The sequence below is a fragment of the Notamacropus eugenii genome, chromosome 1 (genome assembly GCF_028372415.1).
Source record: "Notamacropus eugenii isolate mMacEug1 chromosome 1, mMacEug1.pri_v2, whole genome shotgun sequence".
Lineage (NCBI taxonomy): Eukaryota > Metazoa > Chordata > Mammalia > Diprotodontia > Macropodidae > Notamacropus > Notamacropus eugenii.
Window position 1 is genome coordinate 128,926,018 of NC_092872.1, and position 20,978 is coordinate 128,946,995.

A 20,978-nucleotide genomic window follows, 5' to 3' on the forward strand; every position below is an offset into this window, starting at 1 on the left:
GAAAAACCAGTTTCATTAAGTGAAACAATGTATTCTTTTGAAAGGATTTACCCACTGTGTCAGATTGTTTAATCTCTTACTAAACAGGTGCTTATGATTTGTTCACCAAACAGGATACAAATAAATGCATCCTAATTTGTCAACACATTAAAAATACAGGTTAATTAAAGAACTGGCTTTGCCTGAAAAAAAAAAAAAAGGTGTTTTTTTTTTTAAATAGCTCTGCATGGGTTTATTTCAACAGATATATTTTTTTTTGAGAGTGGTATTTTTCAAGATATCTTAATATAGTCTACTAGAGAAAGATTTCCTTAAGGATCAGACACAGTAGAGGTTTCTTAAGGTCACATAAATCTGTCATTTATAGCAGATAAGAACTCAAATGGTGGACTTTTGCAGGATTTCTGATAGGAATTTAGTAGAGTTCCAGTTTCACATCATCACTTAATAACTGTAACATTCTAATCCAGAAGTTGCAAACCACATGGTGTCCACAGTGAGTGCAGCAAATCTGAAGTAGTCAATCTTTATGATGGCTCAATCCAAATTTCTACACGCTTCTCAGTGGACTGCAATGATGGGAAACAGTGGAGTGCTATACTTTGAGTCAAAAACACTTGAGTTCAGATGTGACACTAGTCATGTGACCATGGGCAAGTCATTAACCTCTTTCAGCCTCGATTTCCCCATCTCCAAAATTGGGATGGGGGGAGGGAAAGGTTAGTACCTGTCAAAACTACCTCAGAGGCTGTTGTGAGGTTCAAATTAGTTAATGTATGTGAAGCACTTTGCAAGCTTTAAGATTCTATGGAAGGGTCAGTGATGATTAGATATGGTTTTTATTATGGTACAGGTTGCACTAGATAGCTTATGGGGTCATTTATGATTCTTCACTTTTTTCCTCTTTAAAATAAAGACTTAGAGGATCTCTAAGATTCCTTCCTTCTGCCTCTAAGGTTCTATGAGCCTATGAAACAAAGGTGCTTTTAATTTTTGCCATTTCTATAGTACTATGATTTTAAAAAGTTACTAAAAAAATACAAATTTTCAGAGATGTATAGCGGGAATGAGTAACAAGGACAAGATGATGAGGAAAAGCTTTATAGTGAATTGATCCAAGGACATATGAATTGTCACTGGGTGTTTTCATTTTTTTTTTTTTTTTTGCTGTCGTCCAAGGAAGTCTGAGGTAAACAAGGGTACCTCAGTTTATAAATTTGGCCCAGAGGTCTCTCAGCTCAAGAAAGTTAATCTGTAATTGTATATCCTACTTTACCTTACGTTTTCATTTGTGCTTGTGTGCTGTTCCATATACTAAAATGCTTTTATCAAAATTGTACGTTGCTACCCCTGGTCACTGGCAGAACTGAGAGACGAAGGTTGGTTGAAGAGATAGCAGGGTAAAGAAAGCCATCAGGTCAAGGAAAAACATTGGTATTCTATCACTATTATCAATATCAAGAATGCTAATATTTTTAGGATCAATACAGAAAGATGGATCAATCAGTAAAGTATTTATTAAGCACCTGCTATGTGCCAAGCCCCTGTGCTAGATTCTGGGCATATAATTTCAATGAATGACACAATCCCCTTTCTCAAGGACCTTACATTCTAATGGAGGAGACAGCAAGGACAAATACGCATTTACAGAATAAATACAAAGAGGATAAATGCAAATAAATACAAAGTAGTTAAATATAAGGTAGTTTGAGAGGGAAGACACAATGAATTGAGGGGACCAGGAAAGACTTTATGTACAACAGGAGCTCTTAACCCTTTTAGTCATGGATTCCTTTACCAGTCCGATGAAGTGCATAGACCCTTTCTCAGTATAATATTTCTTAAATCATAAAATACATAGGATTACAAAGGAAACCAATTAGCCTGAAGTACAATTATTGAAATTTAAAAAAAAAAAGTCTAAGGACTCCAGGTTAAAAACTCCTGAATGTAAAAGGTGGTTCTTGAGCTAGGTTTCAAAGGAAGGGAGGAATTCTGTGAGATAAAGGTGAAGAAAGAATGAAGTCCAGGCACAGGAGAAAGTTCATGCTGTGGTGAGAAGGCAGACAGAATGTTATGTGTGTGGAACAGAGAAGTTAGTTTGACTGTATGGAAGGCAGGATAATACAGTGAGGCATAAAAGATAGATTGGGGCCAGGCTGTGAAAAAGTTTAAGTTAAACAGAGGAATGTTTTTTGATCCTGAGATAATTGGGAGCCACTGGATGAGAGAGTAGGGGGAGTGATACAGTCAGATCTGTGCTTCGGCAAAATCATTTTGAATGCAATGTAGTGGGGAAGCACTTGAAACAGGGAGACCAACTTTGTGTACAGTTAGAGTCAACAGACCTGAGTTGGCATCCTGGCTTTTCTACTTTCCATTAAACTAACTTTTTGACCTTCAGCAACACATTTAATCCCTGTGAGCCTTAGTTTTCCAGTCTGTCAAATGGGGATAAAGATAGTACTTGTGCTAATTCACAAAGTTGTTTGAAAAACCAAATGAGATATAGTACTGACTTTACTTACTTGAATTCCAGTAAACATGACCTATTGTTCCCAGAAATTAGTATTCCATCTCCTGTAAAGCTAACCTTCGGTCTCCTTTCCTGTGTAAAATCTTTTCCATCAGTTGTTAGGGCTTTCTCTCCTTAAATTAATTTATATGTTTTTATTGTGTACATGTTTTATCTCCCCATTATAATTCAAGCTCCTTGAAGTCAGGGGCTGATTTTGTTTTGTTTTTGTGCTTTAATCCCAACACCTAGAACAGTATGTGTGTATTTATTTTTTTTAATCTATTCCCAGCTGTGTGGCCATGGACAAACCACTTACCTTTTTCCGCTTCAGTTTCTACATCTGTAAGACAGGCATAATAGTACCTACCTCTGTTTACATCTAGCTGTTCTTCACAACAGGGATGTTGTAAAGGTTAAATGAGATATTGTTTAGGATGTACTTTGGGAAGCTTTAAAAGTTACATAAACATAAGTTTTATTATTACATAGCATATTTTTATATATTTATGCACTATAACGTGCTATGTTATATAACACATATAATAACATGCAGAATTCTAAAGTTCTATTCAAATGTTAGTAAAAAAAAAAAAGTTATAGTTGAAAAATTCACTCATAAAGCCACCTACCAGTTGACTAAATCAAACATACCTATCAATTAAGTTAGCTTGCTGGAAGCAGTGTTGTAGGATGGGTGGAGCCCCGGATGATAAAAGACCTATGTTCTAATTCCAGCTCTTATTACTAACTACTGGTGTAATCTTGATTAGGTCACTTCACCCTTGTGGGCCTCAGTTCCTTCATCTGTAACCTGAGGGAACTGAAGTAGAAGATACCTAAAGTGTCTGTCAGATCTCTAATTCAAGGATAAAGTCGTCGAGCAGTCGTATATAAATGCAAAATGCTAAAACACAGATGTGAGCTTGGTAAGTCAGTTGAAGGGACACCTATCTTTCCATTCAGAACACCCATAGTTTGAGAGTTAAATTGCTGTCCACTGAAGTTTAAAAGCAACATTAGATGCTTTGTGCGTTGTAGGCATGTGGAGGCAACATTCTTCTCTTAGGAAAACATAGAAACAAGCCTTTTGAGGCACTGAGGCAGAGAGTGGAGCTCAAAAGAATGAGGCACAGGTTGCAAGACAGGTCTGTTCCTTCAATTTCACAAGCTGCTTGTCATAGAGAACAGATCAATGTGGTCACTCTAGTTCTAAAGTTAAACCATTTCTATTTCCTGTTTGTAACAGGTCTCAATGCGCTTCACAGGAAAAATACTGGAGACCAGTTTTCTATTCCAAATTAAAGAAAGTCTGAAAATAGCAATGAAGGAATTGGTTATAATTGCCTAAGCAAAAGAAAACCTGCTTCACCTTTGTGCAGTATTGAGAATGAATGGTATTCTATGCTGAGTTTCTGAAGGCCGTTGACATGCTTCTCTATAACTGCCTTTGAGAAGCTGATGTGTCCTGAAAACATCTTGCCTTTTTTGGAGCCTGTGTCCACACAAGAGCAAAAAGTGAATGCTTTTACCTCTTTAGTACCAGACCCTCTCAGGACAAATTCCTTACCTCCACCCCCACCCTCTCCAAAAATAGACACCAGATCTGACATCCTGTCTGACTTGAGAATACATCTGCAGAGCCCCATTGGAATCCCATCATCATCACTAAATTGAGGCAACTCTTCCCTTAAATGAAATATAACTGGTAATTAAAGTGACTCCCAAAATAACTCAGTGGTTTCATTGCTATGGGAATGTCAAGAATTGAGAACTTAGGAAATAGATGTTTCTCCTTTGTGGGTAGTGTAACTCTTTAAATGTATCTATTTGGCATGCTAACATTTTACACATTACTAAGAAAATCTGTTGTCATATTGAATATTTTAAAAATCTAGAAGATGGGTAATATTTATTCATGTTTACATAGTACTTTCCTTTAGATTAAACATATTTTGATTTGAAGAAATTAGCTCTATGGAGAGGATATTGAGTAATGGGGGAAATAATCATAAAATATCTGGAGTGCTCTCTTTGTTAATGGAAGGAAATGTGGGATTCAGAATGTGGAAATGATATAACACGTAAATTCTTTATCTGGTAAAAGTCACATTTTCAGTTACCACACTTCTCAGTTCTAAAGTTCTCTACTAAACTATGGACAATAATAAATGTAGTTTTTTTTCTGTTAAAATGTTCAGCAACATCAGTTTTTAAATTTCAAAAAGAGTACTATCATTGTTTACAAACTGCAAAACAAGCTCATCTTTAGGGATGAGTGCCTTTTTTATTGCTCTGTATTACACCAATAAATAATCTTCAGTTTCCTCATCCGTAAAATTAAGGAGTTGAACTAAATGATTTCGTTAGTTCCTTCCCACTTTAAAAATCTGTAAGTCCTTGCTTGATTCATTTGAGTGAATCTACTTATGCCAGTCTTCCTCAATGATTTAAAATGACCAGTTCCTGAATTTGTTGGCAACCCCAGAGCATTTCATCAAGTCTAAAATGTAAGAGAGAAAAATTATAGGCCCAGTCAATTCAAGATGGAGATAGAATTGAGAAGCAGTATGGTATAGGGGAGAATGTTGGACTTGGGAGTCCAACCTGGGTTTGAAACTGGATGTACACTGTGTCATCCTAATCAAGTTTCTGAAGCTCAGTTCCCACACCCGCACCATGCAGTGGAAAGAATGCTGGATTTGAAATCAAGAGGACCTGGGTTCAGATCCTAGATCTGAGGTTACCTTGGCATATTAATTCATTTCTCTAGGCCTATTTCCCTGTTTATGTAAAATGAGAAGTTTGGAATAGATGTCCTCTAAGGTCCCTTCCACTTTTAAATCTATAAGCCTATGATCTGCAAAATGAGGATAAATATTGCACTCTCCCCCTTACATTATTGTGAAGATGGTGATTTGGAAATCCTAAAGCGTCATATAAAATGTGAGCTGGTATTATTTGGGCACTAGATCTTAATCTTACGGTTTAAGCAACAACGCTGAATTTGGGGAGGGTTAAGGGGAAGAGATGTGTTTTCAAGGTCCCTTTCAGTCCAAGGGGATTGTTAGGATTTAATCAACTATAAAATTTAGGACCTGGCAGGCTGGTTCAGAGGTCATCCAACTCAACACCTTCATTGTGGAGAAATTAGGATCAGAAAAGTTCAGTGATATTCCTGAAGTCACAAAGTTTCTAGCAAGGTCTGAATTGGAATTCAGATCTCCTCTCCTCTGGATACTTTGTTGCTTTTAGGAGTTAGAGTAACATGGCTCAATGCCATAGCCCCAGGAAAGGATAAAGAGAAGACCCAGCTTTGTCAGCTCAGCAGTGCGGGGTCCCTCAAGCCTGGGTCAGGACCTAGAGGCCTCCCACAGCAAGACGTGGATTGCAGTTTACGTCGTAAAAGGTTTTAAGAACGAAAAGGAAAAGCAGCCTTCCTTCCCTGCGGCTGCACGCCGCGCACCGCCAGCTGCAGAGGGCGCTATTTCCAGCTCCTGGTCCATTTCACCGCGGCCCCACGTGCACCGCCTCCCTGACGCGTTTCCGCGTCATCTGCCCGGCATGGCTTCTTCTCATTGGCTGTCGGCGAAATCAGGATGGGAGGGGGCGGTGGCTGCGGGGCTTGGAGGGGGGAAGAAAAAAAAGCCGCTCCAGAAGCAGGGGGGAAAACCACAGCCCCCGAAGGGTGCCCCCCTACCCTCGTCCGTCCGTCCGTCCGTCCCTCGGACCGCGCGAGGAGCCGCACTGTCTCCAGAGGCGGGGGCCAGGCGTCCTCTCCGGACCTAGGCTCCCCGTGCTGCGGAGCTTCGCTGCCCTCGAGCCAGTCCGGCGCCGGGCATCCCGCGCCCGTCGGAGCCGGGGAAGCCCTTCCGACTGCGGAGCCGGACGGAACCGAATCCGGGCGGGTGTGAGGGCGTGGGCGAGGGAATCCCCGCCGCCGGCTCGCCGAAGCTCCCCAGGGAACTCCCCGCCGCCCAGCTCTTGGCGTCCGGTCAGCCGGGGGCTGCGGACCCCTTCCACCCCCGTGCCGGCCTCGAACTTGGACGGGCGCACGGTTGAGGCGAGCGGCGGCCGCAGCCACAGGGAGCGATCGCGGCGCAGGGAGGGGCTTTCCTCGGGGCCACCATGCCCAAGAAGAAGCCGATGCCCATCCAGCTGAACCCGACCCCGGACGGCTCCACGATTAACGGGACCAGCTCTGCCGAGTGAGTGCGGGGTTGGGGGGCGACACGCGGGGCGGACGTGCGTGCGTGAGGGAGCAGAGGGGTGCCCCGGGGGGCCGGCGGAGCCGCCACTGACTCAGGCTCTAAGCTGACCGGCTGGCATGCTCCCGGGCTGGCGACTGCGCCATGATCTTCAAAAGAGGGACCCAGGGAGGGGCGGGGTGCCCCTCTCCCCCAGTCTCCATGCTCTGTAGGACGGGGTACGCCCACCATAAAGTGGAGGAGGACTACTTCCCTGTCTAGTCCAGGTGACCCCGTACTACGTAGACTCCTGGTGCAGGGGGTAATAAGTGGGTTCCAGCCCCATCTTCCTACCTCACAGAAATTCACAGGGCTTCGTTTTCTTCATCTTTTAGGAAAAGAAGGGTTGAGCCGGGTGACCTCGGAGGCCCCTTCCAGCTATACACTCTGATCCTATGAACCTTATTCCTCTTTCCCAGAGGGGATGGCTTGAATATCTGAGTTTCATAACAAATAATATTGATCCTCAATTTAAATTTTTAAAATTTATTTCTTTATGTAATTGTCAGTTACATGCAAAGACATTTTTAACATTCATTTTTGAAAATTTTGAGTTCCCAATTCCCTCTCTTCCCCTCCTACACCACTTGAGAAGGTGGGCAAAATATTGATTAAACATGTGAAATCATACTAAAACATAAATCACTTGACACATCTAGTGTGTGCCAGGGCAGGATTTGAACTTAGATCTTCCTGACTTCAGCCACATAGCTGCTCCTCATCCTGAATTTTTAAAAATTAGCTCATGGCAGAATGTTAAAATTAGTAAGCCAAATGAGTATGCTCAGAAAGATGAAGTTTTGTAATACCTCATCTGTAGTTAGTGAGAAGGCTCCCCCTCCCCCCCATCTCCAAGATGTGTGGGAAGTGGTGGGAAGAGGGAGAGGTGAATGAAGTATGAGTCTATGGTGGATAACTTCCCAGTACTTTTTGTCCTAGAGACTCTGACATTACTTGCTTGGTCTTTGGACTTCTTTCCATGAAGACATGCCAGCAACAGTAGAGAGCATAGGAAACAAAACTTCTCTGCCCACCTCCTTGTGAGGCCCTTGTCAACTTTCACTTCTGCTAGCCCAGCAGTTTTCAAACTTTTTTTACACTCTTAAAAATTGAGGACTTTTATTTGTGAGAATCATACCAATGGATATTTATTACTGTATTAGTGGAGGGGGGAATGAGCAAAGTTTGAATTGCTTGAATCATCATTTGAAGTGGTTCTAGGAGGGAAGACTACACATAGTTGGGCACAGAAACTCTTATTGCCCAATAGGGAAGTAGGAGAGAGAGAGAAGAGAAGGGGGCAGTGTGTGTGTGTGTGTGTGTGTGTGTGTGTGTGTGTGTGTGTGTGTGTGTGTGTGTGTGTGTGTGTGTGTGTGTGTGTCTGTCTGTGTCTGTGTCTGTGTGTCTGTGTCTGTGTGTCTGTGTCTGTGTCTGTGTGTGTGGAATAAGAGGGAGGATGGATTAAGGAAGGTAAAACAGCCCAGGGTAAAAAGAAGGGACAGGGTTAAAAAGAGAAACTTAGAAGAATAGCAGTTATAACTAAATGTGAATGGGATGAACTCCCTCATAAAATAGAATAGGGTAACAATGGGTTAGAAACCAGAATCCAGCATTATGTTCACAAGAAACACAGCCAAAAAGAAAAAAAAAAGATACACATAGAGTTAAAATAAGGGTTTGGAACAGAATCTTTTGTGCATCAACTGAAGTAAAAAAGGCAGGAATGGCAGTCATGATCCTAGACAAAGCAAAAGCAAAAATTGCCCTAATAGAGCTAAATAGGAAAACTATATTTTTCTAAAAAAGAAAAGACAATGAATTAATGTCAGTACTGAACATATATGTACCAAACTGCATAGCATCTAAATTCATAAAGGAAAAATTAAATGAGTTAGAGAAGGAAATAGTAAAACTATAATAATAGAAGACTTCAATTTATCCCTCTTAGACCTAGGTAAATCTAAACATAAGATAAACAAGAAAGACTTGAAGGAGATAAATAGGATTTTAGAAAGTTAGATATAATAGACCTCGGGAGAATATTGAATGGGAATAGAAAGGAATATACCTACTGCTTTGCTGTTCATAGCACCTTCACAAAAATTAATCATGTATTAGGATATAAAAACCTCACACACAAATGCAGAAAAGCAGAAGTATTAAATGTATCTTTTCCTGACCATAATGCAATAAGAATTGCATTCAATAAAGGACCTTTGGAGCATAAATTAATAATGAATTAGCAACTAAATAATCCTGAAGAATGGATGAATCAAAAAATAAATCATAAAAACAGTCCATAATTTCATTAAGATAATGACCATAATGAGACGACATACCAAAATTTGTAGGATGCAACCAAAGCAGTACTTAGGGGAAAATTTGTATCTCTAAATGTTTGCAACGATAAAAGCAAAAGAGCAGATCAGTGAATTAGGTATGCAACAAAAGAAACTAGAAAAACAATATTAAAATTCCCAATTAAATACCAGAATAGAAGCCCTAAAAATGAGAGATTTAATAAAATTGAAAGTTTTTTAAAAAATTGCATTGAACTAATAGATAAAAGGAGGAGCTGTTAAAAAAAATCAAACCAATAAAATAAACACTATTTACTGATTTGATCTTAAAAAAAGAAAACCAAATTACCAGTATCATAAATGAAAGAGGTATATTCACAACCAGTGAAGAGGAAATAAAAGCCATTATTAGGAGATGTTTTGCATAACTACATACCAACAAAACTGATGATCTAAATGAAATGGGTGAATATTTACAAAAACATTAGTTTCCTAAATTAACCGAACAGAAAAGAATATACTAAATAAAAATTCCTTCTATGACACAAATGTGGTCTTGATACCTAAACTTGGCAGTCAAAACAGAAAGAAAACTGTAGACCAATTTCCCTAAAGAATGAATTGGTGCAAAAATTTTAAATAAAATACTAACAAGAAGATTATAGCAATATATCAGAAAGATTAAACACTATGACCAGGCTAGATATATGCCAGCAACTCAGGGCTGGTTCAGGAGTAGGAAAATTAAGCATAACCATGTTAACAAAAACTAAAATCATAAGATCATTTCATAGATGTAGAAAAAGCTTTTAACAAAATCCGTTACTTAACCCTTTTAAAAACATTAGAAAGGAATAAAATGAATAAAATGGACTTTACTCAAAATGAGTAAAATGGACTTTCCTTAAAATAACAAGTAGTATCTATTAAAACCAAAAGCAAACATTATCTCTAATGAGGATCATCTAGAAGTCTTTCTAATAAAGTCAGAGGTGAAGCATGGATATCCATTATTACCCTTACTATTAAATGACTAGAAAGTCTAGCTATAGCAATAAGACAAGAGGAAGAAATTGAAGGAATAAACAAAGGCAAATGAAGAAATAAAATATCACTTTTTGCAGATGATAAAATGGTTTACTTGGAGAACCTTAAACAGTCAATTAAAAAACTACTAGAAACAACAACTTTAGCCAAGCTGCAGGTTACAAAGTAAATTAAACCCACAAAATGATAGCATTTCTGTATATTATTGATATTTACTATATTATAGATTGAAACTCATAAAATTTTAAAATATTAACTCATTTAATAATAAACCCATTAAATGTTAACATAAATAATATTTTCGTGAACAATAACCACTAAAAGTTAGTGAAAGACAGGTTTTGGTTTACTTTTTTAAAAATCTCTTTAAATGTCTGATTTGAATGGATAGGTGTTGAGATATGTCATTTTGATTGAAGTATATGAACAAGATTTGGTCTTGGATATGTGATTGGAAAAGGGAGGAGTATTTTATTGGGCAAGCAACATTAATATTGTTAATATTATTATTATTATGTTAATGTGTTAATATTGTTATGAAAGTGGTTTGGATGTCAAACGCCCCTAAATGTGTCCTGGGGACCCTTAGGGGACTTTGGATCACACTTTGAGAACTGCTGTACTAGACTATTTAGTAGCTGTGTCTTAGGAGTCCCCTGGGTTTGCAGGCAATCATTAATTATGTGTGATTGCTTTAATAAGGGTACTTTATATAGGAGTGGTTAATTGTTTGCAGTTTCCAGTGTTTCTTTATAGAGCTAGTACTTTGTGCTGTTAAATAGTGATTTTACCAGTTTATATAATTTTGGGGTGAGCAACCATGACACTTTTGGGTTCTAGGCATCCTTATAGCAACATGCGAAATTTCTGTAATCCAGGAGCTTAAAAATCTTTTATTTCTATATAAAAAGTTTCAAATGATAGCCACACAAAAATGAATTACAGGGTCTTTGAAATTTTATTGTTTCTATATACTTCCTTTTTTTTGTTTGTTTTTAATAAGCTATTATGTGCTATTTGCACAGATGATCCTTTCCAATTTTGGCCACTGGCCACGTAAGTCAGATGTAGGCCATTGGTGTCATGGTATATATCTGGTCTGTCTTCCATGTCTTCCTTTGGCATTGCTTCATCACTCATGAGCATGTTTATATTGACTTATACTTGATCATTTTGTAAACCCTCACAATTGTCGTTAGAAAGCCCAATTAAATTGTAAACTCGTTGAAAGGCAAGTTTTATGTGTTCATATTTTCTTGGACTCCTCCATGGTTTTTAGAATAGACTTCTGGGTAAATGTTGACTTGGCTGTTTTTGCTTGACTTAGAGGGGATTCCTGTAGAGAGTGGAATGGATGGTGCACTGTCTTCATAATGATTGGTCCATTGTTAATTGAAAGGATCTTTCCTATGACCTGAATTCATTTATCTGTATTGACTACCCCAAATAAAATTGGAGCTTTTTGGGTACAAGAACTGTCTTTCAGTTTGTATTCCCACCATTGAGCTCTGTAGCACTGTGTGGATGTTTAATAAATGCCTTTCCATTCCATGTGTACAACACAGTGCTTGGCATATAGTAAGCACTTAACAAAGCCTTATTGCCTTACCTTGCCATTTGATTAGTATCCTTCCACTTTAAGAGAGTAATGCAGGAAACTTGAAGCAAAAAGTTCAAATTGGAATTCGGGGAAAGGTTTCTAGTAGGGTTTGGGCTACAGTCGAAGATGGTGAGTTGTATTGTTGGCTGAGAGAAACCCAAATGCAGTTGGTCTCTGTGTGCTGACAATTCCCTTGATCACTGAAGTTCTCTGTGCCTTCTGTGCCCACCTTCATGACTCATCACAGCAATGGAATAGAAGTCTTTGTGCAGACTTTATCACAGATACAGAAAATGTCTCTCTATGCTCAATAATACTAATGGCAGAGAGCTGTGCCTAGATTTTTTTTTTCCTTTCTGTGGATCTTTTCATTTTAGTCTTTAGTTGCACAGAAGTCAACGAAAAGGATCTGGGTATGCTTACATAAGAATTCAGTTTTGAGCACGCTCTGAAAAATTGAAGTGGAGAGAAAAAAGTTTTTGATATGAATATTAAACAGTGTACATAGGATATCTTTAGTGGACTCTCTCCATCACCACCATCCCCTTCTAATATAATAGATTAAAAAAAGAATTTCTCATTAAAAAGCTGTGCCCCTTATAAACATCAGCTTATATAAAGAATGGCCTACATATGTTACCTATATTTCCTTACCCACCCATCCATTCAAGCCCTTGAAATCTGACTTTCAACCCTGATAAGCTAAAGGAGATGCTCTTTCCAAGGGCACCAATGACCTCTTAATTTTCCAAACCAGTGGCCTTTTTCTTGGTTCTCATCTTGACCTTTTGTGTAACTGATAATGTTGATTACCCCTTCATAATAATATTTTCTTCTGCCTTGACTTCAAAAACACAGATCCTCTTCCTCTTATTCATCTAACCTCTTATTCATCTTCCTCTTTGAACCTCTTGAAATGCTGGTGTAACCCAAAACTTAACTCTCTATTCTTTGTGTTCTGTCTCTTGGTGATAACTTCTGCTCCTGTGTCCTTTATACAGATTTTTTTCTACAAATAGATGTATCTCTCACCCAACCTTCTTACATTTCCAGTTGCTTCTTAGAGATGTCCTTATTGCCCTTCTAACTCAATTTGTTCAAAACTTGCTCCCCACCTTGTCCCTAAAACCTGCTCCTCCTCCACATTTCCCTATTTTGGTAGATGACACCACTGTCCTCCCAGGTACTCAGACTTGAAATCTCATAGGTACGTTTGACTTTCTTCTCCTGCCTCACCTATTCAGTTGCCCATTTCTGTCATTCCCACCTCTTCTTTGCAATAATATATATGAAGATGTTTTATAAACTATAAAGCATTAGAGGTAATAGGTATATGTGTGTGTGGGACCTCCTCTTATAGAGAGGCAGCATGGGACAGTGAAAAGAACACAATGAGTGTGGGGCCAGAGGGCTTGGGTTCAGGTCCCAACTCTGCTACTTATAGGTTTGGTCAGGTCTCATCACAACTATAAGTCGGTTTTCTTATCTGTGAAATGGGATAATAATTCTTGCACTATTTACTTTATTGAATTGTTGTAAGGATCAAAGGGGACCATCTCTGCAAGACGTTTTTAAACTTTAAAGAGCTTTGTACATGTCAAATATTTTCTCTTGCATCTCTCCTCTCTCACTGCTGCCACTTTAGTTCAGGCCCTCATTAATTTTCACCTGGACTACAATAGGCTTTTATCTGGCCTTCTCCTTTTCAGTCTTTTCCCTCTCATCTGTTTTTTTACTTAGCTGCCAAGATAACGTCTATGAAACTTGGATGGATGTGACAATAACATCTTTAGTGACTTCTTATTGACTTTACAAACTCCCTAACCTGATGTTGAAATTCCTGCAAAATCAAGCCCTCATCAACTTTTCCTGGCCTCATTTTACTCTCATTTCCTTCACACACTCTCCTGACCTCTGCCACTTTTGTACTTTTGTGCAAGGTTTTTCTATACCTGGAAATCATTCTCTCCATATTTCTCCCTGTTGAAATTCTCACCCTTTACAGCTCAGGTTGCATGCTGTTTTCTCTGTGAAGCCTTTCTTTGCCCATCTCCCCACAAGCCAGAAGTGGCATTTTTCCTTCTCATTTCTTGCTTAGACTGGACCTCTTTGCCCTCTCTGAACTTTAACTTGTATCATATGTCTCTCTATTAATTTGTATAGTATCTTATCTCCCTGTGTTCTCCTCTTACCCATTAGAGAGGCAGGTAGTGTGGTAAAAAGAGAAAGGCTGAGGTTTGGGATTCAGCTTTGACACTTACTGATTGTGTGGCCATAGGTAGGTTATTTAACCTGATTGAGCCTTGGTTTCCTTATTTGTAAAATGGGGGTCATAATGCACTGTCTACCTTACAGAGTTATTTTCAGGAAATTCCTTTGTAAACCTTAAAGGATGAGATAAATGTGTTATTACCTTAAGGCAGCTGGCAGCTGGTGGCTCAGGGGCTAAAGCATTTGACCTGAGTCTCTACAACCCGAGTTCTGATTCAGCCTGGATAGCTGTGTGATCCTGGGCAAATTGCTTAACCTCTGTTGGCCTCAATTTCCTCAGTTGTAAAATGGGGATTCATAACCGAAACTACCTTGCAGGGTTATTATAAGCAATGGACGAGTTAACATTTGTTTTCCATTCCTTAAAAGAGAAGCAGCATACACAGTGGCTACAGCAAAATAATAACTGAGTGCTGCAGACATTATAATGACCAAGCTTGGACCTAAAGAAGAGACATGAGAAGAAGCTCCTGCCTGTGCCTTCCTTGCAGGGATGGGACGAGTAGGTGATCTAAAAACAAAAGATGATAACAAAAGTTTATTATTTAAAGAAATGGGTCCATGCTTCATAGCTTCATGTTAGTATTCCCTGCGTTTTGGACCTTGAGTTTTGTTGCTATGTAAAGTTGCCATTTATACAGCTGCCGTTATGGTGAATATATTATTTTGGTTTTGTCTCGTTCAGCTTGCGTTACCTTATTCAGATCTTCCCATACATCTTTGAATTCTTGATATTCGTCATTTCTTTTGGTGCAGCAACTTTCTGTCATGCTTATAGGCTACATTTTATTTGCCCATAACATCTGTTTCTATTTTTTTCTACTACAAATAGGCGGCTTTGAGTATTTTTGTACAAATAGGTCTTCACTTCTGCAAGCATTTATCAAGGCCTTATTCCATGCAAGGCTCTGTGCAAAAACCTGGGGATAAACGCACAACAACAAAATTTCTTTCTTCAAGGAGTTTTATATCCATTAACCTCCATGTAGTGTAATCCAAATAGTGGAGTCACTGGGACTGTGGTTATGAACAGTTTTGTATCTTTTCGTTTAGAATTTTCATTGTTTTCCCAAATGGTTAGACAAATTCATGGTTCCACCAGTGTGTAAATGAGTGTTCTTCTGTACTGAATTCCAGTCATTTATTTTTTTCACTTTTGCTAATTGAGGATGATACTTCAGAATTGTTTTAAATTGTATTTCTCTGATTATCACAGATTTTAAACACTTTGAGTTATCTAGAATTTATTCTTTTGGGAATTCTTTGTTCTCCTTTTATCAATGATTTGTTGGGAGATGAGTCTTCATCTTATCAATTTGTGATAGTTTGTTCTAGATTTTGCTTGTTAGATTTTAATTGGAGGCTTTTAACATAAAGATTTCGTACTTTATTTTTTTCTTATGCTGGTTACGTTTATCTTATTTATGCGAAAGCTTTTGTTTTTATACAGTTGAAGAAGTCAGTTTTATGTTTTGTAATTTGTCACAGCTATTTACAAATTCATAACCTGTGCATGGTAAGAAAAAGAAGCTTTCATTCCTTCCTAATTTTTTAATAGTGTAACTTTCCTATAACTTATTGGATAACTTACTACATTTGGGATTTATTGTAGCTTATGGTCAGTTTTTTAAAAAATCCCATAAGTTTTGATAATTATTGTATTACAACATAATTTGAGATGTTAATTCCAAACCTTCCTTGTTCCATTTTTCCATTGTTTTCTTAAATATTTTTGACTTCTTGTTCCAATACATGGATTTTATTTTATCTACCTTTATAAAGTGTTCTCATGGTAACTTGATTATCAGCATTGACTCTCACCATTTGTTTTGGTCTTCCTTTATTTCTGTGAAAAATGTCTTGTAGATTTATTTATGTATAACTTGTCGATTGATGCTTAGCTGTTTAATGAATTTTGTTTTTATTTTAAAATAGTATTTCTCTTTCATTTCTTTTTGATCTTTTGTTCGTAATTTAGAGAAAAGTTGATTATTTTTGTAGACATATTAGGAATGTTGAATCACATAGATTTGGAGTTGGAAGAGACTTTAAAGTCTGCCTAATCTACCTCTTTCATTTTACAGTTTAGGATACTGGGGTTTAGACTGGTAAAGTTACTTGCCCATGGACACACACACAAATAGTAAGTGACAGAAAGAAGTTTGGAACCCAGGTCCTCTGACTTAAAATTCCCTACTCTTTCACCGGTACCATGTTTTATACCCTGCTACTTCATTGAACCTCTTATTATTTTTTTTAATTCCTCACAATTTTCCGAGTAAACCACCGTGTTTCATTTTTATCTTATATATCTCTAGTACCTAACATGATGCCTTGTACTTGGCATATAATTAATTGCTTATTGATCAGTGAGGGAAGCAGCTTGGTGTAGTCTATAGATCACTGACTGTGATGAAGAGGGACAAGGTACAAATGCCACCTCTTGTGATCGCTGTTTCTGTAACCTTGGGCAAATCACTTCATCTCCCTAAGCCTTTCAGTTTCCTCATTTGTAAAATGTAGTGGTAGACCTAAATGAACTTTGAGTTCAAATCCCAATTCCTGGTTCTCTATCAGCATATCACAGTAATTTTTGCTTCCTCTTTGCCAGAGCTCACTCCCTTAATTTGTTTTAGTTTTAATTATTTTAGCTAGGATTTCTATATTCCTAATAATAATGGTGGCAGTGGACATCCTTACTTCACTCCTCATTTTTCTTGGGAAAGCTTCACATGTTTTTACATTATAAATAATGCTAGGACTTGTTTTAGACTTATGAGATTTAAATGAATTATTGTGCTAATTGTTTCCCTAATTTTGAACTATCCTTTCATACCTGGTATAAATCCAGTTTGGTTAAAATAAATTTTAGGGCTATGTTTCTATAATCTTTTTTATCAATCTTTCATTGAGTATTTTTGCATCTAGAAAATTAGTACCATTGGTCCATGGTTCTCTTTCTTTGCATTATTGCTCTCTGTTTGGAAATTAAGACATGGCATTGTAGATTGAATATTGGATTTGGAGTTAAAAAGACCTGAGATTAAATCCTAACTGACAGATGTGACCTTGGGCAAGGCACTTAATCTTTCTTGAGTCCCAGTTTCCTTATCTGTAAAATGGAACTGTGAGTAACTATATTGTACTTCCTTTACAGGATTGCTCTGGGGTTCAAATGAGATCATGTGTGTAAAGTACATTATAAATTCGAATGCACTATATAAATGTCAGTAGTTGTTACTGGCATCCTTGGCTTTTGTGATGCTGCTGTCTCTTCCTTCTCTTATCTGTCCGTATGCTTCTTCTCTGGAGCACTTGGTGATTCATCATCCTAGTCGCTTTCCCTGAGTGGAGGTATCCCCCTAGGTTTTGCCCAGGCGCATGTTCTCCTTTGGTGAGCTCATTGTATCTATGCAGATGATTCCCCCATCTGTATACTTATCCTTAATCTTTCTTCTGAATGCCAGGTTCAGTTAGCTGCCTGCTGGACTTTTTTGAATTGGGTGTCTTCCAGTAGGCTTCTTAGGTTCAACATATCTAGAAAGAAATTATATCTCCTGAACCCATCTGTCCTTCAGACTTTCCCATTTCTGCTGAGTATACCGCCATCCTTCTTGGAACCCAGATTCACAACTTGAACATCATCTTTAATGTTTATCTCCATGTTTCCATCCCAGTCTTAGTAATTCTTTCTCCACAGTATTCCTCCCTTTTTCCCTACTCAACACCCCAGCTTCCTTAATTCAGGCCCTCTACACCTCTTACCTGGACTATTTCAGTAGCCTCCTAATATATCTCCCTGCTTCACATCTTTCCCTAGTCCAATCCACCTTCCACACAGCTGCCAAAATGATGTTCCTAAAGCATAGGTGTGAACATGTCGCTCCTCTGCCCAAGAAACACCAGTAACTCTCTATTACTTCTAGGTTACATAAAGATTATTTTCCACATTTAAATCTCTTCACAACCTGCTCCAGCCTGTCTTTTCAGCTTTATTTTTTTCTATTCTTCATACACTTAGTGGTCCAGCCAAATTTGCTTTTTTGTTATTGTGTTGTAAGAGATGAAGAAGGGGATGATCTCAGAAAAACCTGGAAAGACCAGTATGAGCTTATGCAAAGAACCAGGAGAACAGTCTGTATAGTAGCATCATTTTTAAAAAAAGATAATCAATTCTGAAAGACTTGGTAATGATCAACACTTTGACCCACCACAATTCCAGAGGACCCATGATAAAACATGGTATTCACTCTCAGTTCACAGATGACATTCCATTTCCTGTCTCCATGGTTTTAGAAAGGATATCCTTGGAATATACTCCTTTTCGCCTCTGCTACTTAGAGGCCCATGCTTTCTGACGGCTCAGCTTAAGTGTCGTCTTTCACATAAGGCCTTTTTTAATCTTCCCATTTCCCCTCTCCCCTCATTTTATCCCTAGGGCCTGGCACAAAGTAGGCATTTAATTGGATTTTTTTTTTAAGCATAGAAAATTTTTAATTTTTTTTTTCAGTTTTAAATTCTCTCCGTTCCCCTTCCCCTTTTCTCCCTCGCATTGAGAAGGCAAGAAAAACAATCTATTAGTAATATGTGTAGTCATGCAAAACCCCTTTCTTCATTAGCCATATGTTTTTCCTTTTCCCCCCTAAAAAGAAAAGCAAGTAAAAGAAAAGAATTGTTCCAGCTTTTACTCTCAGTCCATTAGTTTTCTGTCTGGATATGGATAGCATATTTCATCATGAGTCCTTTGGATTTTGGTAGGTCTTTGTGTTGATCAGTTACTAAGTCTTTCAGAATTGATTTTTTAAAAATCTGCTACTATATAGGTTGTTCTCCTGGTTTTGCTAATGTTACTTTGTATCAGTTCACATAGGTCTTCCTAGGTTTTTCTGAGGTCATCTTCTTTCTCATTTTTCATAGCACAATGGTATTCCATTCATTTCATATACTGTAACTTGTTTAGCCCTTCCCCAGCTGATGGATAGCCACTGTTTCCAATTCTTTGCTACTACAGAAAGAGCTACTGTGGATACTTTTGCACATATAAAACCTTTTCCTCTGTCTTTAATCTCCTTGGGGTGTAGCCTTAATAGACTTAATAGTGTTATTGCTGGGTTAAAGGGTATAGAGCAGGGGTGGGGAACCTGTGGCCTTGGTCCTTGAGTGTGGCCTTTTGACTGAGACCAAGTTTTACAGAACAGATCCTTTTATTAAGGGGATTTGTTCTGTGAAGTTTGGATTCAGTCAAAGGACTGAACTTGAGGACCTAGAGGGCCACATGTTCCCCACTTTGGATCCACACAGTTTAATAGTCATTTGGGCATTTTTCCAAATTGATTTTCAGAATTGTTGTAGCAGTTCAGAGCTCCACTGTCAGTGCATTAGTGTACCTCTTTTCCCATATCCCCTTCAGCATTTGTCATTTTCATTTTTTTCATCTTAGCCAATCTGATAGGTATCATATGGGGACCTTAGAGTTGTTTTAATTTGCATTTCTCTGTTAGCGATTTAGAGCATTTTTTTTCATGTGTTTATGGATAGTCTTGATTTCTTTCTCTGAAAACTGCCTCTTCATATGTATCTTTTGACCATTTATCAATTGGAGAATGGCTCTTATTCTTGTAACTTTGACTGTTCTCTAGAGAGTTTAGAAGTGAGATTCATATTGATTGTTGATTCAGTAAATTCTTCATGGTTTCTGAGCATATAAATATGACAGCTGGTATTTAACTCATCTTGTTTGACTCTAAAGCCAGGGTTCTTTCCACTAAACTTAGCTCCCACTCCCTTTTTATACCGTTGCTCCCTGACACATAATGGGCAGTCCAAATCAGACATTATCTTTAGCATTTCAGTGCTTACCTCATTTACTCTTGCTTCCATGTCCTTGCTCATCGTGTTATAATGGCCTGAAATGTTCCACTTAGCCATAGCCTACCCATAATTGTTTCATGGTCATATTTCTTATCTTCCTAATTTAATCTTAGACAAGACCCATGTCTTGTACTTCTTTGGTTCCCCCTCCCCTCCCATGACACTGTACACAGCTCACTATTAAGTGCTAATTAATTGAGGTAGAAAATGACTTTTTTTAGTCATAGTTGCTGCACGAGGATGAAAACCAAAACGAAAATATAAAGAAGGCCATTGAGAGAGTTTGTAATAGTGGGAAGAATGTTCAGTTTAGAATCAGAAAACCAGAATGCTGTTTGTCCACCCAACTTTGGGTCAGTCACCCAACCTTCTTGGACCTGGTTTCTTATCTGTGAAAAAAGGGTGTCGTACTAGATGATCTAATAGATCTTCTCCAGCTCTCAATCCTAAGAAATTGACTAGCCTTTCTTCCGTACTTTGCCATTGTGGGGTACAAAAGAGCTCTCTACTCAGGGTTTTAGTCTGTGGCTCAGCTACTCACTGTAATGAGTGATCTTGGGCGTGTCCCTTAACCTGAGTAACAACTTCCTCATCTATTAAAATTGCTCTGCCTGCTTTACAAGATCATTATGACAGCAGATGAGATAGTGTATAGGAAAAAGTTTTGTAAACTCTAAACCATAATTCTTTGGCAGGATGTTGGTGTGAAGCAGGGCAGCAGGGTAGTGGGGAAGCTTTGTGACGATTTGAAAATCTAGAATTGGGAAAATTACTAATAGCTCAAGAAGTTAGGCCTAGGAAGAAAACTTAGGAGCCTGATTTCTTTTTTTCCCCAAATTTATTAATTTATTTGTTTTCAGTTTTCAAAATGACTTCCATAAGTTCCAAATTTTCTCCCCTTCCCTCCCTCCTGCCTCCACAAGACAGCATGCAAACTTATATGGGTTCTAGGCATACATTCCTATTAAACACATTTTCACATTAGTTGTGTTGCGTTGAAGAATTAAAATCAATGGGAAAAACCATGAGAAAAATAAAACGTAACAAAAGAGAAAATAGTCTGCTGCATTCTGACTCCATAGTTCTTTCTCTGGATGTGGACGGCATTTTATATCATGAGTCCTTTG

At 38.2% G+C, this 20,978-nt stretch overlaps 1 protein-coding gene across 2 annotated transcripts in view; it reads left to right on the forward strand.

The window, feature by feature from the left end:
* The first annotated feature begins 6,120 nt into the window (after positions 1-6,120).
* Positions 6,121-20,978, forward strand: part of MAP2K1 (mitogen-activated protein kinase kinase 1) — a 100,629-nt gene continuing 85,771 nt past the window's right edge. Inside the window, exon 1 of one of the 2 annotated variants that reach the window (XM_072614654.1) lies at positions 6,121-6,723. In XM_072614654.1, the coding sequence (XP_072470755.1) occupies positions 6,644-6,723 (80 nt within the window). In that variant the 5' untranslated portion in view covers positions 6,121-6,643. The remainder of the gene's footprint in view (positions 6,724-20,978) is intronic. The other variant, XM_072614663.1, reaches the window with a different exon arrangement.